The sequence below is a fragment of the Tachyglossus aculeatus genome, chromosome 2 (genome assembly GCF_015852505.1).
Source record: "Tachyglossus aculeatus isolate mTacAcu1 chromosome 2, mTacAcu1.pri, whole genome shotgun sequence".
NCBI classification, from domain to species: domain Eukaryota; kingdom Metazoa; phylum Chordata; class Mammalia; order Monotremata; family Tachyglossidae; genus Tachyglossus; species Tachyglossus aculeatus.
This window is the reverse complement of record NC_052067.1, coordinates 74,500,668-74,528,178: the sequence shown is the minus strand read 5'-3', so window position 1 is coordinate 74,528,178 and position 27,511 is coordinate 74,500,668. Positions and strand designations below refer to the sequence as shown.

The 27,511-nt window shown below is 42.4% G+C and overlaps 1 protein-coding gene across 2 annotated transcripts in view; it reads left to right on the top strand.

Annotated features, from left to right (window-relative positions):
- AIG1 (androgen induced 1) overlaps positions 1-27,159 on the top strand; it is a 308,723-nt gene extending 281,564 nt beyond the window's left edge. The window contains exons 5-6 of one of the 2 annotated variants that reach the window (XM_038768294.1): positions 19,797-19,960; positions 25,282-27,159. In XM_038768294.1, coding sequence (XP_038624222.1) covers positions 19,797-19,960; positions 25,282-25,319 — 202 coding nt within the window. In that variant the 3' untranslated portion in view covers positions 25,320-27,159. Of the gene's footprint in view, positions 1-19,796; positions 19,961-21,643; positions 21,967-25,281 lie in introns of those variants that run through there. The other variant, XM_038768303.1, reaches the window with a different exon arrangement.
- Positions 27,160-27,511: the final 352 nt, after the last annotated feature.

Below are 27,511 nucleotides of genomic sequence, written 5' to 3'. Positions count from 1 at the left end.
ATAAGCAAGCACTGTTTATATCTGTACATCCAAAAACAATGAATTCAAATAATTTTGTTGTTACACAATTTATATTACTATTTGAGCAGTTTTTTAATCACTTTTATAAATACACCTATATTGTTTGGTGTAATTTTTTGGAGTTTGGAAACACAGTAGTGAGTTTTACAGTACTTCCAATGGCAAGCTATACATTGTTTAGCATACTTATACTTAATGCTCTGTTTTCATGGAACCAATTGTTAGTCAATCGTGTTTATTGAGCACTTACTGTCTGCAGAGCACTGTACTAAGCACTTGGGAGAGTACAATATAACAGTATAACAGACACATTCCCTGGCCAAAACAAATTTATAGTCTAGAGGACTGTAAAGAGCTATTTAGAGTATAATGGTCTATGAAGCCATGTTACATCCACCCCTAGAACACTGCATACAGCCAAAGATGATCCAGAGGACAGCTAAAATGATCATGGGTATGGAATATATTCTCTGTGAGAAAAGACTTAAAAAGATTAAGAGTCTTCAGGCTGGAAAGACAATGGCTGAGAAGGGACATGACAAATTTACTAGATCATGAAGGTTTGACTAAGACAAAGAAAGAATGAGTTCTCCCAGTCCCGTAAAATCAGCATAAAGGGGTCAGCACCATTGAAGTTTAAGGGTGATAGATATGGACAAAAGGAAACTATTTTTCACACAGGCAATAATAAGTACATTGTCACCATGGGAAATAGTGCAGGATGAAAGAATCAATAGGGTCAAGAAAAATCTGGATAAGTGAAGGGGTCATGATAAGCTACTGAAGCAAAACACAGGGCTGCCAGAGGGGAAGAGTTGGGGGTGCTAGATAATACATCCCTCACCATTAGGATCATCATCATCAGTGGTATTTACTGAGCGCTTACTGTGTGCAGAGCAGTGTTTTAAGTGCTTGAGAGAGTACACTACACCAGAGTTGCTATACACATTCCCTGCCCATAAAAAGCTTACAGTCTAAAGGGGGGGACAGGCATTAATATAAATAAATATCTTATATGTAATTAATAGATATGTACATAAGTGCAAATATCTAATACCCAAAGGTCACAGATCCAAGTGCATAGATGTCATGGGATGTTTCCTACAGTCTTATTTACTTATATGTCTAGCAAAGAAGGCAAAGGATCTCCTACCTGGACATATATTACATAAATCAAAATCTTTCAGGGCAGGATCCGACTTCCATGGTTAGGTGGTGTTTTAACATAGACATATTTCATTCAATCATATTTATTGGGCGGTTGCTGTGTGCAGAGCACTGTACTAAGCACTTAATTTCCTTAGATAGGATGTGTAAGGGGGTAAGGAAATAGAGAAGGTGATTTTTCAAAGTCTCTTCCAACACTCTGACTCTCACAATACTCTCATTGAAATGTACTTTTGTGATCCACTTAAGAGTAACCTTTGGCTTCAGAACTAAAAATTAGTCTGTAAACACCAGTGCATTAGTCCTTCCAGCATTCCTTTAAATGTACTGATTGAAAATCCCTTTTTACATCTATCTACCTGATTTTAAAATCTTTATACCATGGTGGTCTAACTGTTAAGCTCATTGTGGGGAGGGAACATGTCTACCAACTCTGTTATATTGTACTCTCCCAAGTGCTTGACTTCTAGACTGTGAGCCCATTGTTGGGTAGGGACCATCTCTATGTTGCTGATTTGTACTTTCCAAGCGCTTTGTACAGTGCTCTGCACACAGTAAGCACTCAATGAATATGATTGAATGAATGAATGAAGCACTCAATACAGTGCTCTGCACAAAGTAAGTACTCAAATATAATTGATTGGTAGATTGATAAAAAGCTTACAGTCCAAAGGGGGAGACAGGCATTAATATAAATAAATATCTTATAATATGTAATTTATAGATATGTACATAAGTGCAAATATCTAATACCCAAAGGTCACAGATCCAAGTGCATAGATGTCATGGGATGTTTCCTACAGTCTTATTTACTTATTTACTTATATGGTGGGTAAAATCTTCTAAGGGAAGGCCTAGTACACTGGGATTTCAGGGGCTGCAAGACACATCCTCCTCAGTTCCACCCTAATCTGGCCCTGATTGTCAATCAATCAATCAATCAATCGTATTTATTGAGCGCTTACTATGTGCAGAGCACTGTACTAAGCGCTTGGGAAGTACAAATTGGCATCACATAGAGACAGTCCCTACCCGATAGTGGGCTCACAGTCTAAAAGGGGGAGACAGAGAACAGAACCAAACATACCAACAAAATAAAATAAGTAGGATAGAAATGTACAAGTAAAATAAATAAATAAATAAATAAACAGAGTAATAAATATGTACAACCATATATACATATATACAGGTGCTGTGGGGAGGGGAAGGCGGTAAGGCGGGGGGATGGAGAGGGGGACGAGGGGGAGAGGAAAGAAGGGGCTCAATCTGGGAAGGCCTCCTGGAGGAGGTGAGCTCTCAGCAGGGCCTTGAAGGGAGGAAGAGAGCTAGCTTGGCGGATGGGCAGAGGGAGGGCATTCCAGGCCCGGGGGATGACGTGGGCCGGGGGTCGATGGCGGGACAGGCGAGAGCGAGGTACAGTGAGGAGATTAGTGGTGGAGGAGCGGAGGGTGCGGGCTGGGCAGTAGAAGGAGAGAAGGGAGGTGAGGTAGGAGGGGGCGAGGTGTCACCCCTAAGAAAGATTTGAGAGTGGTGAAAACCTTTTGGAAGCAGTGTGGCCTAGTAGATACAGCACAGGCTTGGGAGTCAAAGGACCTGAATTCTAATCCTGGTTCCGCCACTTGTCTGCTCTGTGACCTTTGGCAAGTCCTTCATTTCTCTGCGCTTCAGTTACCTCATCAGTAAAATGGGGATTAAGACTGTGAGCCCCATGTGGGACATGGACTATGTCCAATCTGATTACTTCGAATCTACCCCAGCGCTTAGTACAGTGCCTGGCACTTAGTAAGTGCTTAACAAATACCATAAAAAAACAGACTCCTCTCCACTGTGGTTCTTTTAAAAAGGGCTTATTCCTTGGATATGTTGAAAGGGGAGGAGCTTGAGAGGGCCATCTCTTTAAATAACTGGGGCACACTTATTCTTGTAAATAATTAAAAGAGAGAGGAACTTCCAACACACTTAAATAAGTGAGCTTGCTTCACTGAAATATAGCCAGCAGTGGTAGTGTCTCAGTTTATTTTTAAATATTTCTAAATATATTTGTCACCAAACTAACACTATATCTTATCTTTATTAGCCAGAAAAAGTCAGGGTCTTAAAATGGCTTTGGCTTTGCACTCCAGAGGGTACCTTAATACATGTTCCCCCATGTTTATCTAATAATGAGATTGGACAAGAATAATGATGCCCAGAATTGCAATCTTCAAGGCATTCATTAGAGTTACTAATCGGGCGTCTTGTGTAAAAGCTTTATGCCTACAGTTGATCAGCCTTTTTATTGTGTTGTGTTGAGTTAGCTTGGATTCAAGTAGGAATGAACTCACTTACAAAGGCTATCAGGTAAGGTTTCCATGGTAGCAGTCCTACTTTTGCTATTCACATTGGTAAGAGAGACAATGTTAGAATACTTTGCTGCGTCACTGCTTGGTGAAAAGAAGTAGATCATTAGTAATGCCAATATAGTAAGCTGGTCTGTGGCCCTGACTATAAATGAGGTCAAGCTGACTATTTCCTCAGACAAGTGTGCTTTTGAAGTGACCCTTTTTTGACTTTCAACCTATCATCTTAGGCCCTATCACTGACCTACTGTTGTCTCACATATTGCTTTGGGGAAAAGTGCAACTAACTAATGAAAAGTATCATTTCATCCTTGGGAGCCCCATGTGGGACCTGATTATGTTGTATGTACCCCAGTGCTTAACACAGTGCTTAGTGTATTGTGAGCGCTTATCAATATTATATTATAATATATAATATATATAATATAATATATATAATATATAATATATATACTATAATATATAATATATAATAATAACAATAATTGTGGTATTTCTTAAGTGCTTACTGTGTGCCAGGCACTGTACTAAGTGCTAGGGTGGATACAAGCAAATTGGGTTGATGCAGTCCCTTTCCCATCTGGGGCTTACAGTCTCCATCCCCATTTTGAGGAAACTGAGGCAGAGAGAAGTGAAGTGACTTGTCTAAGGTCTCGGCTCCGCCACATGCCTGCTGTGTGACCTTGGGCAAGTCACTTAACTTCTCTGAGCCTCAGTTACCTCATCTGTAAAATGAGGATTAAGACTGTGAGCCCCACGTGGGACAATTTAATCACCTTGTATCCTCCCCAGCGCTTAGAACAGTGCTTTGTGCATAGTAAGCGCTTAACAAATGCCATCATTATTATTATTATTATTATTATAAGGTCACACTGCAGATAAGTGGCAGAGCCGGGAGTAGAACACGAAACCTTCTGGCTCCCAGACCCATGGTCTATCCAGTACGCCATGCTGCTTCTCATTATTATTATTATTATCGTCATCATCTGAGCCCCCCTTTCCCAGACTGAGCCCCTCCCTTTCCTCTGCTCCTCCGCCTCTCCCCATCACTCCCACTCCCTCCCTCTGCCCTACCCCCTTTCCCTCCCCACAGTACTTGTGTATATTTTTACATATTTGTTAGTCTGTTTTATTAATGTGTATGTATCAATAATTCTAGTTATCTATTTGACATCTGTTGACACCTATCTATTGACACCTGTCTACTTGTTTTGTTGTGTTGTCTGTCTCCCCCTTCTAGACTGTGAGCCCGTTGTTGGGTAGGGACTGTCTCTGTTGCTGAATTGTACTTTCCAAGCACTTAATGCAGTGCTCTGCACACAGTAAGTGCTCAATAAATACGATTGAATGAATGAATCATCATCATCCCATTAATTGTACGTAACCAAAGACAGTAGTCTCTCACTCTGGCTTGTTACTAGGGTAGAGCATTCTAAATTTTTTCAAAACCTAACACCACCCCAATGGCCATTCAAGGATTTTTGTAGTTTCATATTGTTTTCAGTGACTCCACAGCTGGATTTGAGCAATGACTTTGGTATCCAGAATTAATGCACTCTAGTAAGTGCCACTTCCAATTCAGTCATTAATCAATTACAAGGTCCCACAGCAAAAGACTGAGGACTTTATTGTGTTGTGTGCTTTGTTGAACCCTGGGCAGCAGAGGGGACATCCAGTGAGAGGCAGTGTTTTCAAAAGCAGTGCCAGAAGGAATTTTGAAAAGCAAAAGTTAGGCTCAGCAATGGACTGCAATTCTTTCATTATGCCTTAGTTTAATAACCTCTCTCTTACATACCCAAGTTAAGTAGCAATTTGTCCTGGATGAGTAGTAACTGTATATTTCATTTTTCTTACTGCCCAGGTATCTCCTGAGGAACTGGTGGGCTCATTAAAAATTTTGATGAAAAGAATTTGGGCATTGCCTGAGCAACCTAGGAGATCAGTTGCCCCTGAGGTATTCTCCCAGGAATTGGAAATTAGAGAGCCTCTGGCATGCCCCTAACCCTCCCCGCAGTGATGTCATACAAGATGACATCTTTCCCCGAAAGCCTTGGCTCTGGAAATTCTGACCAGGGTCAAATATTTGCAAGAACATCAAGGGAAGCTGTGTTGCCTGATGGAAAGAGCAAGAGCTTGGGATTCAGAGGACCATGGTTCTAATCCTGGCTCTGCCAATTTTTTGCTGTGTGACCCTGGGCAAGTCATTTAACTTCTCTTTGCCTCAATTACCTCATCTTTAGAATGGGAATTAAATCCTCTTTCCTCAGACTTACACTGTGAACCCCATGTGGCACAGGGACTGAGACCAACCTACATTATCTTGTACCTGCCCTAGCAGTTAGTAGAGTGTCTGGCACATAGTGCTTCACAAATACCATTTAACAGAAAAAAAAATCCCCAAATTTTTGGAAACTTCGTTTACAAAGTCTCCCTATTCAGAATTTATCATCAGAGACTCCTCCCATAGTTGTGACATCATGGAGATTCAATAGGCTTCCCTATCTGTGCAATTTAGAATAATAATAGTAATAAGGATGGCATTTGTTAAGCACTTACTATGTGCAAAGCACTGTTCTAAATGCTGGGGAGGATACAAGATGATCAGGTTGTCCCACTTGGGGCTCACAGTCTTCATCCCCATTTTACAGGTGAGGTAACTGAGGCCCAGAGAAGTTAAGTGACTTGCCGAAAGTCACACAGCTGACAATTGGTAGAGCTGGGATTTGAACCCATGACCTCTGACTCCCAAGTCCGTGCTCATTCCGCTGAGCCACACTGCTTCTCTAGAAGACTCTTTCTTCTCCCAATTCCAGGGAGAAATATAAAATGTTTGGATCCAGTTAATTCTCCTGTAGCCCTTATCATCACTTCTCCCTTCTGCACTAATGATGTGTGTGTGTGTGTGTGTGTGTGTGTGTGTGTGTACATTAAATAGTATTTGTTTAGCTCTTACTATGTGCCAGGCACTGTACTAAGTGATGGAGTAGATTAGTATAAGCTAGTTGGGTTGTGACATAGTCCATGTCCTGTATGGGGTTCACAGTCTTAATCCCCATTTTCAGGTAAGGTAATTGAGACAGAGAGAAGTTAAGTGAGTTGCCAAAGGTCTCAGAGCAGACAAGAGGCAGAGCCTGGATTAGAACCCAGGTCATTCTGACTCCCGAGTCCAGGCTCTAACCAGTAATATATGTAGCCATACAATTTATAATATGTATTCCTTAAGGGCAGGGAGCATGTCTACCAAATCTGTTATATTGTACCCTACCAAGCACTTAATACTGTGCACTGTACACAGTAATCACTCAATAAATACCACTGATTGATTTATTTATACTTATATATTTATATATACACACACATACATTGTTTTTCATGCTTGAAGTCTATGCAATGACGGTGAAGTTCACCTATGAATGCATCTGTGAGTGGATTGTAAACTCTTTGAGGGCAGGGACTCTGTTATACTCTCCCAAATACTTAGTACAGTACAGTGCTTTCGTCATCATCATGGCATTTGTTAAGCGCTTACTATATGCAAAGCACTGTTCTAAGCTCTGGGGAGGATACAAGGAAATCAGGTTGTCCCACGTGGGGCTCACGGTCTTAATCCCCATTTTACAGATGAGGTAACCAAGGCACAGAGAAGTTAAGTGACTTGCCCAAAGTCACACAGCTGACAATTGGCGGAGCTGGGATTTGAACCCATGACCTCTGACTCCCAAGCCCGTGCTCTTTCCACTGAGCCATGCTGCTTCTCCATCATCATCAATGGTATTTACTGAGCACTTACTATGTGCAGAGCACTGTACTAAGTGCTTAGGAGAGTACAATCCAACAGAGTTGGTAGATATGTTCCCTGCCCACAATGAGCTCATAGTCTAGTGGGGGAGACAGACATTAATATAAATAAATAGTATAATATATGTCATTTATAGATTTGTACATAAATGATGTGGGGTGATAGTGAGGCAAATATCAAATGCCAAAAGGTCACAGATGCAAGTGCATAGAAGACAGAGAAGGGAAAGGGAGCTGGGGAAAAGAGGGCTTAATCGGAGAAGTCCTCTTGAAGGAGATGTGACTTTAATAAGGCTTCGAAGGTGGGGAAAGTGATGGTCTTGTGTATATGGATGGGGTGGGCCTTCCAGGCCAGAGGGAGGATATGGGAAAGGGGTTGACGGCAAGACAGACGAGATCAGGGCACAGTGAGCAAGCTGGCGCTAGGGAAGCGAAATGTGCAGGCTGGCTGAAGTAGGAGATTAGTGAGGTAAGGTAGAAGGAGACAAGCTGATTGAGTGCTGAAAAGCCGATGGTAAGGAGTTTCCGTTTGATGTGGTGGTGAATGGGCAACCACTGCTGGTACTTAAGGAGTGGGAAGACATGGACCAAACATTTCTTCAAAAAAGTGATCCGGGCAACAGACTGAACTATGTACTGAAGTAGAAAGAGACAGGAAGCAGGGAGGCCATCATCATCATCATCATCATCATCGATCGTATTTATTGAGCACTTACTGTGTGCAGAGCACTGTACTAAGCGCTTGGGAAGTACAAGTTGGTAACATATAGAGACAGTCCCTACCCAGCAGTGGGCTCACAGTCTAAAAGGGGGAGACAGAGAACAAAACCAAACATACTAACAAAATAAAATAAATAGAATAGATATGTACAAGCAAAATAAATAAATAAATAAATAGAGTAATAAATATGTACAAACATATATACATATATACAGGTGCTGTGGGGAAGGGAAGGAGGTAAGATGGGGGATGGAGAGGGGGACGAGGGGGAGAGGAAGGAAGGGGCTCAGTCTGGGAAGGCCTCCTGGAGGAGGTGAGCTCTCAGTAGGGCCTTGAAGGGAGGAAGAGAGCTAGCTTGGCAGATGGGCAGAGGGAGGGCATTCCAGGCCTGGGGGATGACGTGGGCCGGGGGTCGATGGCGGGACAGGCGAGAACGAGGTACGGTGAGGAGATTAGCAGCAGAGGAGCGGAGGGTGCGGGGTGGGCTGTAGAAGGCCAGCAACAAGGCTGATGCAGTAGTAAGGTGAGATACGATTAGTGCTTGGATCATTCATTCACTCATTCAACCATATTTATTGAGCACTTACTGTGTGCAGAGCACTGTACTAAGCACTTGGGAAGTACAAGTTGGTAACATATAGAGATGGTCCCTACCCAACAACGGGCTCACAGTCTAGAAGGGGGAGACAGACAACAAAACAAAACATGTGGACAAGTGTCAAGTCGTCAGAACAAATAGAAATAAAGCTAGATGCACATCATTAAGAAAATAAATAGAGTAGTAAATATGTACAAGTAAAATAAATAGAGCGATAAATCTGTACAAACATATATACAGGTACTGTAGCCATTTGGATAGAGAGGAAAAGGTGGATTTTAGTGATGTTGTGAAGGGAGAACTGACAGGATACTTGGCAACAGACTGAATATGCGGGTTGAATGAGAAAGATGAGTTGAGAACAAAGCCAAGCTTGTGTGATAGTCTACAGGAATGGGAAAGACATGGGGAGGACAGGTTTTGGGTGGAAAGAGAAGGAGTTCTGTTTGGGACATGATAAGTTTAAGGTATCAGTGGGATATTCATTCATTCATTCATTCAATTGTATTTATTGAGCGCTTATTGTGTGCAGAGCTCTGTACTAAGCACTTGGGAAGTACAAGTTGGCAACATACAGACACGGTCCCTACCCAACAGCGGGCTCACAGTCTAGGAGGGGGAGACAGACAACAAAACAAAACATATTAACAAAATAAAATAAATAGAATAGTAAATATGTACAAGTAAAATAAATAGAGTAATAAATATGTACAAACTATAGCTTGGCGGATGTGCGGAGGGAGGGCATTCCAGGCCAGGGGGAGGACGTGGGCCGGGGGTCGTTGGCAGGACAGGTGAGAATGAGGCACAGTGAGGAGGTTAGCGGCAGAGGAGCGGAGGGTGTGGGCTGGGCTGTAGAAGGAAAGAAGGGAGGTGAGGTAGGAGGGGGCGAGGTGATGGACAGCCTTGAAGCCGAGAGTGAGGAGTTTTTGCCTGATGCGTAGGTTGATTGGTAGCCACTGGAGACATGCCCAGAGCATTTCTGCACAAAGGTGATCTGGGCAGCAGCGTGCAGTGGGGAGAGACATAAGGATGGGAGATCAGAGAGGAGGCTGATGGAGGAGGATATCCAAGTAGAGATGTCCTGTAGGCAGGAGGAAATGTGAGACTGCATAGGAGAGAGATCAGGACTGGGGTTGTTGCTTTGGGAATCATCCGCAAAGAGATGGTAGTTGAAACTGGGGAGCAGATAAGTTCTCCAAGGGGGTAGGAGTAGATGGAGAATAGAAGAGGGCCCAGAACTGAGTCTTGAAGAACCCCCACTGTCAGAGGGTGGAAAGCAGAGGAAGAGCTAGCAAAATGAGAATGAGAATAAGCAGAGAGATAAGAGAAGAACCAAGCGAGGGCAGTGCCAATGAAGCCAAGGCTGGATCAACTTTCAAGAAGAAGAGGGTGTTTTGCAGAGTCGCAGGCAGCTGAGAGGTCTAGGAGGCTTGAGATCATCATCATCATCAGTCGCATTTATTGAGTGCTTACTGTGTGCAGAGCACTGTACTAAGCGCTTGGGAAGTACAAGTTGGCAACATATAGAGACAGTCCCTACCCAACAGTGGGCTCACAGTCTAATGGAGTGGAGGCCATCAGATTTGGTGAGAAGGTCATTGGTTTCCTTAGGGAGAGCTGTTTCAGTGGAGAGAAGGTGACAGAACCCAGATTGGAGGTGGTCAAGGAGAGAATTGGAGGAGACTTACTGCACATAGTAAGCACACAATAAATGTCATTGATTGATTTGCAAAGGCAGTGCAGGACCCAAAGTCCTGACCACACTATTTGCGCTCTCTCTCTCTCTCTCTCTCTCTCTCTCTCTCTCTCTCTCTCTCTCTCTCTCTCTCTCTCTCTCTCTCTCTCTCACACACACACACACACACACACACCCCTCCCTCCCCCTCCCATCCCTTTTACAAATGTTTTTTGTTTGCTGTTTTCCCTTTTGCTGCTTGTATTGTGGTCCAGAAGAGCCACCCCATTCTCTAGTACAGTGCTCTATGATGATCTCTCAGTTTTCAGGTGGGACACAGCATTGTCTGAGGCTTTGCTTTACTATATCCTTAAACCATTTTTTCCACCCTCTTTGTTTCCTGTTTTCCAGTTTCAGCAGAGGTTTGGGTATTCTACTGTCATCTCTTGTCCTCATATGTCCCACACAACACATGCTGTGTTGAAGTGAGCATAATTTTGATGCCAGGAGACTGACTTTGTTTCAGGATTCCATTGTTTGGGATCCTCTCTTGCCGTTTGATGGTGAATATGGCCTGTTAAGAAATGCTGATGGAATTGTTCAAGGAGAAGCAGCCTGGCCTAGCAGATTCAGAGGACCTGAGTTCTAACTCTACTCTGCCATTTTCCTGCTGTGTGACCTTAGGCAACTCACTTAATTTCTCTTTGCCTCAGTTTCCTCATCTGTACAGTGGGGATGAAGTACCTGTTCCCCCTTCTACTTAGACTTTGTCTGATTAGATTGTCTCGTATCTACCCCAGTGCTTAGTACAGTGCTGGCCACACAGTAAGCATTTAACAAATACCACAACTATTAGTATTCATAACAATAATAATAATGGCATTTATTAAGCACTTACTATGTGCAAAGCACTGTTCTAAGTGTTGGGGAGGTTACAATGTAATCAGGTTGTCCCACGTGGGGCTCACAGTCTTAATCCCCATTTTACAGATGAGGGAACTGAGGCACAGAGAAGTTAAGTGACTTGCCCAAAGTCACTCAGCTGACAATTGGCAGAGCTCGGATTCGAACCTATGACCTCTGACTCCAAAGCCCATGCTCTTTCCTCTGAGCCAAGCTGCTTCTCATGTTGTTGTTATTGTTGTTATTATTATTATTTTTATTATTATTATTATCCTGAGGCTTCAGTTGGGAGTACAGTTTTCTCAGCCATAGAGAAGGATAGACAGCATTATAGCTCTATAAACCTTTTTTCAATTTTTTTGTATAGTATTTGTTCTGTCTGGTGCCTAGTACCACACTGCTGCTACATTTTGTTTGACCCACCCACTTGCAGCCCTCTTTGATTTTCACTTTTCTACTTTATCTATTGTTGCAACATTGATCAGTTTACTGCCTAGTAGTAGAATTCTGGAGTAGTGTTTAGCCCTGTGATGCTATTATAGACTTTTGCTTGTACGAATGGCTTTCTTGGTACAGGTTAATGCCTAACTCAGCTTTCTGTGGGCTTCTAATAATAAGAATAATTATAGTATTTGTTAAGTCCTTACTATGTGCCAAGCTCTGTTCTAAGCGCTGAGGTAGATCAACAACAAGGTAATCGGGTTGTACCATGCAGGGCTCACAGTCTTAATCCTCGTTTTACAGATGAGGTCACTGAGGCACAGAGAAGTTTAAGTGACTTGCCCAAGGTCATACAGCAGACAAGTGGTGGAGCCAGGAGCATATAATGCCTGCCTGTTTCACTGAAGTGTTCTGCAATCATTTGCATGTTTTCTTGGGTGTGTGCTTCTAAGGAACAGTCATTTCCATATAACATGCTTTGAATGACTGTCTCTAGAGCACTGGATGATGTTTGAAGGTCCTTGAGTTGAAAGACTTTCCCAGGGAAATGGGAATTGTATTCTACACCTGTATCCAATGACTCTTGACTCATAAATCAGACTCTGGAGATCTTTGGTTGATGTCTCAGCTGTGTGTCAATTATCCCTCTCTAGACTGTAAGCTTACTATGGTCAGGGAAAGTGTCTACCAATGCTAGTAAACCAGCTGTGTGTATTGTACTCTCCCAAGTGCTTAGTACAGTACACTGCATACAGTAGCGCTCAATAAATACCATTGGTTGATTGTGCCTTAAACTGTTTAGAAGATGGTCTAAGAAATTATAATTAAAAAGTCCAGATAAGATTTTTAAAAAGGAAAATTTAGGATGAATTTCAGGAAAAAGGCAAAAGACTTTAAGAACACGTAGATCATAGAACTTTGTCACGTAAAGCTCATTTCCACTCACCAGGATTGCAGTTTAAATGGGAAAATTTTGCAGGAACAGGAGAATTGCCTAGAAGACTGAACGGCCTGTTCCCAAATCCACTTATCTGCCTTACCCTTTAAAGACTGGTAGAAAGCATTATGACCCGGAAAATGTTTTGGTTTCTGGATGAAGTGTAAGACTGAAGAAAGAATGGGAGGAGAGAAAGGATAACTCGCTGTTTGCTCCTGGATGCTTTGCACCTGAGATGAGATGAAAATATTGCATTAATTTTCAGTATTATTATTTCAGTCAGTCAATCGTATTTGTTGAGGAACAGTATTATTTAGGGACAGTCCTCTAAAAAGTTAACCATGTGAAAAGAGTTTAGCTTGTCCATTCTTTAGCTGGTTCCCAACTGGTTCCCGACACTGCCAGCATTTACTCGTGGGTTGGCAAAGCCAAATGCCTTGGCACCACTCTGAACACTATTAGGGAGGAATCATCCTCGGGCAAACTTAACCAAGATTTCATCTTGGGTCTCGGGGCACATTGGAGGCTGTTGACATCACATGCCCTGAAATTTATGTTGAAGAAGGTGACACTGAATGCTAGCGGGATGACCTTTCTGAATGGTTCCCTGATTCTCAGGAAATGGTGGTGCAGTATGCCCTGGAAGACCCAGCCCATAAAGGATATTTGTATTTCACTTGGGTCGGTCACAGAAGCAGGAACTAAGTTTTCTAAATCACTTTGCAGATACTCAAGCTTCATCTAAGAACTTCATAAAGCTAGCTATTGATTTGGAGGTAGGAAAAAATGGAGTTGAGGAGGTAGAATGCCATAATTCATACCTAGCATAAAAATTGTGACCCTGGCAGTACTTAAATTGTGCCAGGTGTGTTGAGACTCAGCCCTAGGACCTGTGGTGTCCTTTGGAGAGTCACGTTGGCCATATTAGCTAGATGAGGAGCAGTGTGGCCTAGTGGAAAGAGCACAGGCGTGGGAGTCAGAGAACCTGGCTTATAATTCCAGCTACGCCACGTACTAATTCCAGTAAGTGCTGGAGGGGATTCGAGACAATCAGCTTGGACACAGTCCATGTCCCACATAATGCTCACAGTCCTCATCTCCATTTTACAGATGAGATAACTGAGGCACAGAGAAGTTAAGTGATTTACCCAAGGTCACACAGCAGATAAATGACAGACCAGGGATGAGACCTCAGATTTCTGCCTTATATACCCATGCTCGTAATCTGTGCCATGCAGCTTCTCTGAGATAGGGGGTCTATTTTCACAGCACCCCAACACCTCTCCAAGTATACACCATGTTCTGGGTCAGACAAATGGTCCATTCAGTCCAGTGTTCTCCCTCCACCTAGGGCAACAAAGATGCTTGGAGAGACGGTCTGATGGTTTGGCCTTATGGCCTCATCCAGTCTCACGGTCGGACATCCAGCTACACCACCTAACAAATACAACTTTTTCTACTTATGGACCTGATTGCCCATTCATCTGTTGAATTATTCTTGAACCTTGTAAACATCCCTAATTTTCCTTCTCATAGTCTATTTTGGACCACTAATCCGTGAGTATATTCAAACCTTTCCTGCAGTTTCTACCTCACGGCTTTATGTGATAACACTTGATTGTAAATGCCTTCAGGACAGGGGTCACATGTCTACCTACTATCATGTACTCTTCCAAGGACTTAGTAGAGTGCTCTGCACACAGTAAGGACTCAGTAAATACTCTGATTACTATCTTATTGATAATGTATTCCATAGGTTTATCACCTGCTATGTGAATGTTTTTCCTTGTTTCAGAACCTACTGTATTCAAGATTCCTTGAGTATTATATCTTTGTGCAGAAACACTCTGGGCATGTTACTCCCCTCCTCAAAAACTTCCAGTGGCTACCAATCAACCTACACATCAGGCAAAAACTCCTCAATCTCAGCTTCAAGGCTGTCCATCACCTCGCCCCCTCCTACCTCACCTCCCTTCTTTCCTTCTACAGCCCAGCCCGCACCCTCCACTCCTCTGCTGCTAACCTCCTCACTGTGCCTCGTTCTCACCTGTTCCACCATCGACCCCCGGCCCACGTCCTCCCCCCTGGCCTGGAATGCCCTCCTTCCGCACATCCGCTAAGCTAGCTCTCTGCCTCCCTTCAAAGCCCTACTGAGAGCTCACCTCCTCCAGGAGGCCTTCCCAGACTGAGCCCCCTCCTTCCTCTCCCCCTCCTCCCCCTCCCTATCCCCCCTGCCTTACCTCCTTCCCCTCCCCACAGCACCTGTATATACATTTGTACATATTTATTACTCTATTTTACTTGTGCATATTTACTATTCTATTTATTTTATTTTGTTAATATGTTTTGTTTTGTTGTCTGTCTCTCCCTTCTAGACTGTGAGCCCGCTGTTGGGTAGGGACCATCTCTATATGTTCCCAACTTGTACTCCCCAAGCGCTTAGTACAGTGTTCTGCACACCGTAAGCGCTCAATAAATACGATTGAATGAATGAATGAATGAATATCTATGAAAACGAATCTATTTCTATTTGAATTTGTTTTTTACTCCATTTAAAGGTTAAGGTGGCTTCTTTGTAAATGGTTTATATAGAGAGAAGCCGTGTGGCTCAGTGGAAAGAGCCTAGATTTGGGAGTCAGAGGTCATGGGTTCAAAGCCCGGCTCTACAGCTTATCAGCTGTGTGACTTTGGGCAAGTCACTTAATTTCTCTGTGCCTCAGTTACCTCATCTGTAAAATGAGGGTTAAGATTGTGAGCCCCACATGGGACAACCTGATCACCTTGTATCCTCCCCAGCACTTAGAACAGTGTTCTGCACATAGTGAGAGCTTAACAAAAACCAAAATTATTATCATTATTATTATTATTATTATTATTATATGCAATAGAGGATGTAAATTACAGAATGTAATTATTATAAAATAACCATCCCAATGGAACCTTTGAGAAACGAGCAAAGGAACGGGGGGATCTTAGCCTGGAGAAGAAAAGACAGATATGTCATTTTTGTGGTCTGCTGGAGCAGGCTTGTGAAGTAACCCTGTCCCATAGTCTATACCCAAACTGTGTCTAGTGGTTGCCTAATTGAATTGAGGGTAACACCCAGTGGGTGGCTTTTAAATGGCTCCACATCACCTGGAGAATACCAACTGGGCATTGTCAGACAGAGATCAGTCTTGGTTCCATTGTCCTTCAGTATCTTTATCAAGATATTGATACAATGAAGAAATCCAAGAGGAACAGATGATAATAAATTGGGGGGTTGCTAGCAGAGGAACCTAATTGTTAGTGATATGAATTCTCAAAAGTAAAGTCATGATTTTAGACTGTGAGCCCGCTCTTTTAGACTGTGAGCCCACTGTTGGGTAGGGACTGTCTATATGTTGCCAATTTGTACTTCCCAAGCACTTAGTACAGTGCTCTGCACACAGTAAGTGCTGAATAAATACGATTGATGATGATTAAGGTACACAAGTACAGGGTGAGAGAAGACCTGGCAACAGACATAAGGACGGAGAAAAATGGGGCAAATATGAGGGGCCATGAAATGACTGAGTCAGGAATGCTGTTCCACTATGGCAGGGAAATGAAAATCTGCAGCAAGCCAATCCTTATGATAGAGTATTATACTCCATTCTGTTACAGCATTGAAAGAAAGAATGTGAAGGAAGTTGAGAGAGCAACTACAGCATTTTTTAATTTAAGCTGGGGAAACAGGTCATTGTAGGAGAATTTAAAGAAATGGGGATGAGGAGAAGAAGATGCATCCTGGTCCTAGGTCCAGTCCTTACAAGACTCTGGCGGCAGTCCACCCCCATGTCGGATGTGCTATCTCCAACACTGGAAACTGGTCAATTGATTTGCACCCTTTATTCACCCCTCCCTAAGCCCCACAGCACTTATGAAGCTCATCTCTGACTGTAAGCTCATTGTGGGAGGGAATGTGTCTGTTTATTGTTGTACTGTACTCTCCCAAGCACTTAGTACAGTGCTTTGCCCACAGTAAGCACTCAGTAAATATGAATGAATGAATGAATCTGTAATTGATTTATTTATGTTAATATCTGTCTCCCCCTCTAGACTATAACCTCGTTGTGGGCAGGGGATGCATCTACCAACTCTGTTATATTGTACTCTCCAAAACACCTAGAACAATGCTCTGCACACATTAAGCCCTCAGTAAATATGATTGATTCATTCATTCATTCGTTAAAAATAAACTAGGCTCTCTCCTGAGTACTTAAATGCTCAGGTGCCTGGAGCCAGGTAGCAGAACCAGATAACTTCATGAGGCCTTTGATGCAATGCATATAGATTTGGCTTGAAGATTGATACGTCAGTCTCTAGGAAGCAGCTGCTTCATTTGCCAGGCAGAGTAGGGTATCTTGCAGTAACTTATCATCTGTCCAAGTAGTTCCTGTTCTCCATTCTGGACTTTGCATTTCACTCTCTCCACCCCTTTGCTCACTTCTGTGAGCTCACTTCCCTTTTTATTTTTTTCTTGGGCATTTGGTCCCAGCAGGATAAGATTTGTGGCTCAGTGGAAAGAGCACGGGCTTGGGAGTCAGAGGTCATGGGTTCTAATCCTGCCTCTGCCACTTGTCACCTGTGTGACTTTGGGCAAGTCAGTTAACTTCTATGTGCCTTAGTTCCCTCATCTGTAAAATGGGGATTAAGACTGTGAGCCCCATGTGGGACAAACTGATGACCTTGTATTTCCCCCAGCACTTAGAACAATGCTTGGCACACAGTAACCACTTAACAAATGCCATTATTATTATTATTATTATTACTCACAATGATGTCCTGGAACACAATCAGTTCACCACCATTGAGGCAATTCTCTTCTTAACACCATGTCACTGAGTGGGACACGTGAGGGGAATGGAAGATAGCAAGTTACCCAACACTGCTGCATGATGAGCTGAAAGGGACCATACTTCATGCAGGGAAAAGGAAAATACACAGGGAATCACATTCTCAAACAATGTGACAAAGTAGTGACTTATTGGGGAACACCAGCAACAAAACAAGCCTGAAGGGTGGCAATTGACCAGTGAATTACTTTTCATGAGCAGAAGCTTCAGGAAGATTGGGATACCAAGAGCCAGGTTCAGAAGTAATGATGAGGTTGACAAGAGGCAAATGCAGCCCCAGAACAATAAATCAATCAATCATATTTACTGAGCAGTTACTGAGTGCAGAGCATTGTACTAAGCACTGTACCTACCCACAAGGCTGTCCTTTTAGGCTGATCTGGTACAATGAATTGTTGGTCCCACCTGAATCTTCTCAGCCATACCATGTTCTTGAATAGGGTCTCAGCCATCAATAACTCCACCTTCCCAAATGAAGGACAGTTTTATTTAGTGAATGTGTCTAGACCCATATTGTCGCATTTGAAATATATGTTCCATGTGAGGAGGGACTGCATCTTGCTCTATATGTCAGTTTTAGCCCACTAGTGGAGTATGGGATTTGATAAATGTTCAAAAATATATATTTTTAAATTCCACTGTTTCCTTAAGCCCATGAGCGGCAGAGTCCAGCATTGCCTTGCAACCCAGTGATCTAATGGTGGAGGGTGAGTGATAGCTTAGTTCTAAGGGCCTGCTGGAGGGGAAGCCTTATTCAGAGCACTGAGGAAGGACAAAGGGAAGCACAAGGCATGTTTCTGGCACTCAAGGAGATAGACATAGACATGTTCACAAGCAGTGGAATCAGAAAAAACAAAATGTTTACATATTTAATAAAATAGACATATAGAAACAAGGGTTGAGGATGGGCATAATAAATACATATTTAGGCACAAGAAGGGTTACTTCTTGAGAGTATTGATCATTCATTGAGGAAGGCTCATCAGAGGAGGTGTGATTTTCAAAGGGTTTTGAAAGGAAGGTCGGAAAAGCCAAGCTGCTAAGAGCTGCTAAGTAAGTCAGAAACAGCTGATGCAGAGCCGTGAAACTGAATTGTAAGGAGTCTTCTCTTGACAGAGGACAGAGATGGGCAATGGTTGGAGGATTCTGAGGAAAAGAGAGATGTGTGCCGAGCAACGCTTTAAGACAGTAATCCAGGCAGCAACCTGATGTTTCAACTGAAGTGCTGGAGGCAGGGAGATGAGCCAGGAGTCTGATATAATAGTCTGGCCATGATATGATAAGCACTGAACTAGGGTAGGAACTGCATGGGTGGAGAGAAAGTGGCAGATCTGCAAGAAAGTTTTGAAGAGAAATTGGTAAGTTTGAGCAGTAGCTTGGATATAAAAGCAAAATGACGGTGAAGAGTCAAGATTGATACTGAGGTTGTGGACTTGGGTCACTGGAAGGATGACAGTGTTGTCGATGAGGATGGGAAAGTTGGAGGAGGGAAACGTTTAGGATGTAAGATGAGAGGTACCATTTTGGAAATGTCAAGTTGGATATCTCGGAGGCAAAAGGAATTTTGGGATTGCATAGAGTGGAAGGAGGCAGGGCTAGAGAGGTAGATTGGTCATCCGCATGTTGATGGTAGCCGAGCAGTGCCAATGGATGGGTTTCCCTTGAAAGGTAGGAAAGAGGGAGAAGAGCAAGGGGCCCATAACAGAGCCTTGCAGGACACCCGCTGTTAAGGAATGAGAGGTAGAAAAGGAGGCAGCCAAAGCGAACAAAGGAGTGATTGGAAGTGTAGGGGGAGAACCAGGAGAGTATCAAAGTAGTCATACCAAGATAAGGTAAGATTCTAAAGAGAAGGGAGTGCTCTACAGTGTCAGAGACAGTCTAGAGGTCCAGAAGGATTAGGACAGAGTAGAGTCCAGTGGGCTTGGTGTGTGGAGGCAAATGGTGACTTCGGAGTTTGCGGTCTCGGGAGTAAAGAGGCAAAAACTCGACTGAAGGTTGAGAAGAGATTTGGTTGTGAGAAGGTGAAGGCAGCAGGTGTATACAATCCCTTCAAGGAGTTTGGACCGGAAGGGGAGGAGAGAGTCAGAGTGAAAGCTAAAGAGGGCTGAGGGATTCAGAGAGGGTATTTTGGAATTGGGGAGACTTGAGCATGTCTGAAAGCAGAGGTGAAGGATCCATCTGTGAAAGAGAGAGGTTGAACATCATCGTAAGGGAGAAGAGCAGTGAGGAAGCAATTTTTTAAAAGTAAAATCTGCATGCATAAGAAACTAGCACAAAAACAAAACCTTTATTTATTTCTGTTTTCTTCCATTTTAGGGTGTGCTGGGTGCATCATGTAACAGGGATTTGGGTCTACCCTTTCCTTGAACACATTGGCTCAGGAGCCAAAATGATCTTCTTTGGCACTGCAACTATCTTAATGAACCTTTTATACATCCTGGGAGAAGTCCTGAACAAGTACATCTGGGATACCCAGAAAAGTAAGTATTTTTTAGGAGAGCATTAATGAATCCATCAGTGATACTTACTGAGCGCTTACTGAGGCAAGAGCACTGTACTAAGCACTTGAGAGAGTGTAATACAATAGAGTCGGTAGATACTTTCCCTGGCCACCAAATTCCTGTCTAAAAGAATATGGTGCCAGAAATGGAAGCAAAGTTCCACTGGAGTGTCTCTTTCCCTTTGTCCATAACAAATCAACTGAACTAAATATCTGCCAGGTCCTATGACCATTTTAGCAATCATTTTTCAGTTTTATAACTACTAATGCTAATTTAAGAGCTGCTAGCAATTACCTGAAAGATTTACTACCCATTTGGCTTTTATTAGTAGGGAGCCTTCACAATGTAGCAGGAAAGACCTGTCATTCAGTGAATTACTATCATTTAAGGAAAAAGGAGGAGGGAGTTTTAAAGAGTTTTAGGAGGTGCCCATCTATTTGAAAAATGTTTTTCTTAAACTAAATCTGCATAGCAAACCAACCAATTATAAGGCTATAGAAGGGTCAATCACCTTTAGGAATATGTGGCTTCTTCTTCTCATTCAGCCCTTTGTTCATCATCTAAGTGGGTGAACGAACATGGGGAATGTTGGGCCAATTCCCCAGTTCCGTGATTCTTTCCAAGGCCCAGGACATAATAAAATCTGCAATGAGGGTAGCACAAGGACCTTGGGCTGCTGCCTCTTCTTGCTGGGGATAGCAAGTGTTTACTCACCATGAACACTCACTGGGGATACTTAATAAAAGCCAGAACCCTTCCTTAACCTGTGATTTCATTGATTTGATTTGTTTTTCTACGTATAACAAGTCTGCCCCATTTTGGCAAGGCAGACACTCTCCACCCAGCTTTCCAAAGACTGCTTCCCTGTTTATGATAACATTAAAAACTAGAAGGTGAAAAAATAAAATGCATGACCGATCCTTACCAAATTTTGGTCCTGCAGGAATAATTACCTATGGGCCAGATTAAAGATTCGGAACCTCAAAAAGTGATCTTTTAAATTCTAAGGAGCCCTTGGTTTCTCCGGCAATATATTCTGTAACTGGGGAGCTAGACTGTAGGATTCTAAGGGCTGGTCTCTTGCTTTCTTACTCTATTTCATTCTCCCAAGTCCTTAGTTCAATTAATCATATTTTTTGAGTACTCATTTTGTGTAGAGCACTGTACTAAATGTTTGGGAGAGTATACTACAACACTACCACAGAATTAGCAGGCACATTCCCTACCCATAATGAGCTTAGAGCCTAATTCATACTCTGCAAACAGAAAGCACTCAATAAATGTGATTCACTAATTAAATAGGGGAGGCTAGTGGTGTCTGGTCTGTGGATCCTGGCAACTTCCCTATAAGAGGTTTCTCTTTGGTAACTCTACAAAATAATATGCATCACGGAAGGAATCAAAATCATCAATCGTATTTATTGAGCGCTTACTATGTGCAGAGCACTGTACTAAGCGCTTAGAGCACTGTACTAAGCGCTTAAAATGAAATGAGAAGGGGAAATGGAGGAAATTCAGGGTGCATTATGAAGTCACAGAAACATTGTGTTATTTGGTTTGATGCGAAGGGACTTGTGCTAGAGGTTCAAGTTTGCTACTAAATGAGCTTCTTGGGAAGGTGTTTACAGTACTTATTCTCTACTCTCAACTCTTATCCTTCAGGGCTGGCTTAACTCATTTGAGGACTATCGTGGCCCCAGACTGCTCCTCTTTCCGCCTCCTGCTACCAGTCCTTGGCCATTTCAGTGCTCATTCACTCTTCCCTCTGAAGATGGGCAGGGGAAGATGAGGGAAGGACAAAGTTTCAAACTAAAATGAGATTTTTCGATTATCCGTGGATTCCATTTAGCCAAGTTACTCTGTCCCAGAAATTCTAGGAAGGAGAAGTGAATAAATGTTTCCTTTCTGTTCCATAACCAAGCTATTGGAGACGACTGTGAGCCCGCTGTTGGGTAGGGACTGTCTCTATGTGTTGCCGACTTGTACTTCCCAAGCGCTTAGTACAGTGCTCTGCACACAGTAAGTGCTCAATAAATACGATTGATTGATTGATTGATTATTTTGTCCAGTGGATTGTGCCACACTGACCCAGATTGGCTTCTAACTTTAAGAACAAATGGCAAATCCTATCATCAGATAGAGTCTCCAACAACACATCAGTAAGGAGGATTCCTGTCTCCCAGGTGCCTGAAAGATTGGCTTATCTCTCTAGTTCCTACAATACTCCCAATCAGTTGCGAGAAGCGGAAAAAATATGTTTGAAAAATGAGCCCCAGAATGGCCTTTAGGCATTTGGTAATTTAAAAAATCCTATCTGAGGTAGCTTTGTTGACTCATACGGTGCTGGATAAATGCCTTTGTTGTTTAGGAAGTGATTTATAGCTTTATATTTCAACCTGAGACACCAAACAACGTGAACAAGGCGCGGTTTGCCCTCTCCTAGCCATCTCCTCCTCCGTCCAGTCTAGCCTGCTTCTCCACTAGACTGTAAGCGCCTAGAGAGCAGGGATTGGGTCTTTCAGTTGTATTGAACTCTCCCAAGTTCTTAGTACAGTGCTCTGCACAAGTAAGTGCTCAATAAATACCATTAATTGATTGATTCTTTAAACATGCCTTGTGATTTGATACAAATTGTATCAGGCCACTTTATTTTAAAAAAAGAGAGACATACAGCTGAAAAAAGCAAGACAATCAGCTTCACTTCACTCCTGGAAAATGTTTCCCATAGAACAGGGACTGTGGAACTTTTGATTGGCTCAGCAGCAAGCCCTTAAGTCAAAAGCGCTGTTTGATTTTGTTTTGATTTTCAGCTTTTGCCCGTGGCTAACTCATGAATCCTTAACTGTCAGGCACACCCAGCCCATATTTAAACTGCTGGCAACATCCAGATTCTTTTTTTCCCCCTTTCCCCAAGCAGGGTCTCACTCAGAGCTCTTGATTGTCCATGGCTTTCCCAACCCTTTCCCTGATGGGCATTCCCTGATGGGGTTTTGACAAGGGTGCTGGGGAGAAAGGAGTGTCTATTTGCATGCAGGGCTGTGGTAATTATAATAATAATAATAATAATGGTACTTGTTAAGTGCTTACTATGTGCCAAGCACTGTTCTAAGCGCTGGAGTAGATACAAGTTAATCAGGTTGGACATAGTCCAGGTCCCAGCTCAGTCTTCAACCCCATTTTTACAGATGAGGGATTTTTTACTATTCTACTATTTTACTATTCTATTTATTTTGTTAATGATGTGCATTTAGCTTTAAATTCTATTTGTTCTGATGACTTTGATACCTGTCTACATGTTTTGTTTTGTTGTCTGTCTCCCCCTTCTAGACTGTGAGCCAGTTGTTGGGTACGGACCGTCTCTATATGTTACCAACTTGCACTTCTCAAGTGCTTAGTACAGTGCTCTGCACACAGTAAGCACTCAATAAATACGATTGAATGAATGAGGGAACTGAGGCCCAGAAAAGTTAAGTGAATTGCCCAAGGTCACATAGCAGTCATGTGGTGGAGCCGGGATTAGAACCCAGGTCCTTCTGACTCCCAGGCTGATGCTCGATCCACTAAGCAAGTTCTTATCTCTTCTTTCCTACCTGCCCAGAGAACATATCTCCTCATGTACCTTTTCCAAAAAGATCAGAGAGTTGTGGAAATTAGGAGATCATGTCTAGTGGAAGCCCCACCTGCAGGTTCAGGGAAGCAGAATGGTGTAGGGGAAACAGGACAGGTCTGGGGGTCGGAGGCTGAGGCTGGAGTCCCAGCCCTGCCACCGGCCTGCTGTGCAACTCTGGGCAAGTCCCTTAAAATGCCCCATGCCTCAGTTTCCCTCATCTCTAAAATGGGGATAATAATACCTGTCTTTCTCTACCTCTCAGGGATGTTGTGAAGACTCCCTTCCTCCTAGTAATAATAATAATAATGATGGCGTTTTTTAAGCACTTACTATGTGCCAAGCACTGTTCTAAGCGCTGTGGGGGATACAAGGTGATCAGGTTGTCCCACATGGGGCTCACAGTCTTCATCCCCATTTTACAGATGAGGGAACTGAGGCCCAGAGAAGTGCAGTGACTTGCCCAAAGCCACACAGCTGACAAGTGGCGGAGCCAGGATTAGCACCCACGACCTCTGAATCCCAAGCACGGGCTCTTTCCACTGAGCCGTGCTGCTTCTCTCCAGTCTCCCATTAGTCGTTAGATGTTTCTCTTTTGTGATACAATGATCTTGGAAATCCTTGAAGGAAACTTTTTTTTAAGTTTTCAGAGATTATTCAGAAGTGGCGAACAGTTAAGTGAGGAAAAAACAAAAGGACAAAAAGTGGAGTGTTTGCCAGACTGTAACAATCATTCATTACTCAGGAACAAGCGTGTGAAAGATTGGAGCATTTTCATCACCAGGAAAATGAACTGTGTTGCCCAACCCGAACTTCTTTCAACACAAACACAGTGGATTATGCAGGAAGCCTTTTGGGAGATTATATGTTCATTCTACCTAGGTTAAGGGAAGCAAAGTAAATTAAAGTGACAGACCTGGGTTCTAATTCTGCTTTTACCCCTTGTCTGCTCTGTGACCTTGGGCAAATCACTTCGCTTCTCTGTGCCTAAATTACTTCATCTGTAAAATGGGGATTAAGACTGTAAAGCCCCATGTGGGACATGGGCTGTTTAATGTCCAACCTAATTATCTTGTACCTACCCCAGTACTTAGTGCCTGGCGCATAGTAAGTGCTTGACAAATACTGTAAAAAAGTAAAGTACATTTATTTGCAGATATATAAACAAGTAGTAGAGATAATTTGTTGGAGTGTTTTGAAAAACAACTGGACTTGTTTTGCCATTTGATGATACCATTGATTGATGGATGGATTGCCCTGGCTTTGAAAATAATGATAATAATGGCATTCATTAAGCGCTTACTATGTGCAAAGCAGTGTTACCATCAGCCACCTGGCTCCTGTTGCTAAAAGCCAGGTAAAAGCCAATCTCTTTGACTTCTCTGACACTCTAGGAGCTCCTGAGTCAACCTGCCTCTCCCCCTGCTCCCCGAAGCAGTAGGAGTCAGTCAGGGTGTGCCCCAGAGGTTGCTTGGTCCTGATTCGGGGAAAGGGTGGAGAGAGAGGTCACTGAGTTGATTTCAAAGAACTACTGACATCAGTGCTACAGATGGCTTTTCTTCCTCTCCCAACAAGTGAAAGAAAGAAGGAAAATAAAATTATGTAATGAGTTGATGTTTAAGCAAAGTTGGCAGGCATTTCATATTTTATTCAACCGTTCAAGTGATAAAAGCTACTCTGCCTGTTTCCCTAGGTATGGAAGAAGGAACCGAGAAGTCTAAATTGGAATGACCATTGATTCCCCCCAGCAAAAGAGCTAGGGAGTGTCTCCAAAGAAGACTTCTCACTCCCAATAAAGGGTGGCAACAAAGGGGAAGAAGCATAAGAAAGAAGGCTGGGAGTTTGGCCTCCAGTCCAAAATGAGGATCTTTATTTTTGTATAGGAGGAATGGAAAAATACAATTGATTGTGAAATTACTTACATACATCATGTTCTGAACATACCTTTCCGTGCATATCATGATCATTTTCAGCTTCTAAACCTTTGAATAATTATTCTGATTTCTTCTTGTGTCACTTTCCCATTTAAACTGGGAAGAATGAGCATTTCTTTGTATTTCTTGTTCAAGAAGAATCAAAGCCAGGGGGAAAGCCAATTTAATGTAATTAAATTGATAAAAGCTTTATTGAAAGGCCACAGTATATGCAAAGGAGGAAAATAACACTGGGAAATTATGGTTGTCATTTCCAATTGCATTCATGACACCAAATATAGCAGTTGCCTTAGATAGGCAGTGCTAGTCATAATATATCAATTCAATCTAGTTATAAATGTGATTGGACCCTATAGCATATTCACATGTGGAATTTTTCTTACCTGAAAAATGTAACACGAATAAAGATAAAACTTTCCCTATCCTGTGCTTCTTAGAATCCCATATGAATCGATTATTCCATTTCTATTTAGTCTCCATCACCTATAGAAACAGAATGTCCAAGGCTGGACCATTTTGCCCATTTCTTATATGAAATTATCTCCCGTTTCCGTGAACCAGAGAAAAGTGCACAAATCCTAAAGAAGACATTTTAGGTTAGAAACCCAGTACCCCAGTGATTAAAAAAAGTACTTAAATCCAGGAAGAATGAGGCAGCATTTCCAAATAGAAAATGAAGCTGATGATGCTGGTACTTGTTAAGTGCTTACTATGTGCCAAGCACTATGTTAAGCACTGGAGTGAATACAGGATAATCAGTTCAGACAGATTCTGTATCCCACACAAGGCTCACCAGTTAAGTAGGATGCTCTCATACAGTTTTTGCTTTACACATCTATTGCACCTGTTATGGGCTGCTGTACCATCAGGGACTAGATGGTCTCATCTCTGTCTTCTTTGTTCCCATTACGGTCAGAACCTTTAACTCATTCAATGCTTCTCCTGGGGACCAAATGCTCAAATCCTGAAAAAAGAAACAACTCCTTCCCAGGGAATTTGTGAGAAAACCATTTTTGTTAGAAGAGACTCAGATTAAAAAAAAAGAGGTCTGGGGATTGGTCTCCTTTGGATAAGAAGGCAACTCATTTCTTACGATTCCCCTTGAAAATTTAATTTAAATACTGCCTTGCAAATTATATTCAAAACTTTTGCCCACAGAAATTTTCACTATACTCACCTGTCTCTTCTATCCAAGAAGGGATATCTACTCTCCATAACCCTAACCTAAGACACAGTAGATAAATACACTGACTTCACCTCCAACGACAACTTGAAAGACAAACAAAAGGGTCATAGGGAAATCAGAGATTTTTGCATTGATTTTAGGTTCACTGTTTGGTTTTTCTCAGTCATGTGGCCTGGTTCAGTACATAAAAATTGTTAAGCCATTGCAAATAAGGAGATCATATAATAAGACTTGTTGAAGGCTTTAGCCCCAGGCTATCGCTCAGTCCTTTAAGGTGAGGTAGTGTGCCTTTGATCAAAGCTTTCATTCTATGGGGAATTCTCCCATCTGGTTTCATTGCTAAATGGTTGGGGGACTTGGGGCAGAGGGAGAGTACAGCCGGGTTTGGTGTTGGATAAGTTACTGCAAAAACCCCAATTTCACTAAAGGAATAAAAATTAATTTTATTTATTCTGGGATTCACTTTCTGCTTTTAATTGTTCACTTTCCTGTTACTGAACAGTGATCAGATTGCTGGGAAAAAATAGCATATGGATTAAGTCCACAAGGTAAGATTGTCCAGATGGGATCACCAACAAAGTAGGTCACATTTTAAGCACAGGAAGCAAACATATGTCCTTTTCAGGGTTTTCTGGTGATGAAAATGTGAGAAAGCACACTGTATTCCATAAGTTAGTACCTTAATATATAGAAGGACAAAAATACCCTAACTGAGGAGCCTAGTGCTCTATTCTGTTGTCTCAAAAGAGAATCCTACTAAAAGAAAGGACTGGTCCATTAATGATAATAATTATAATTGTTAA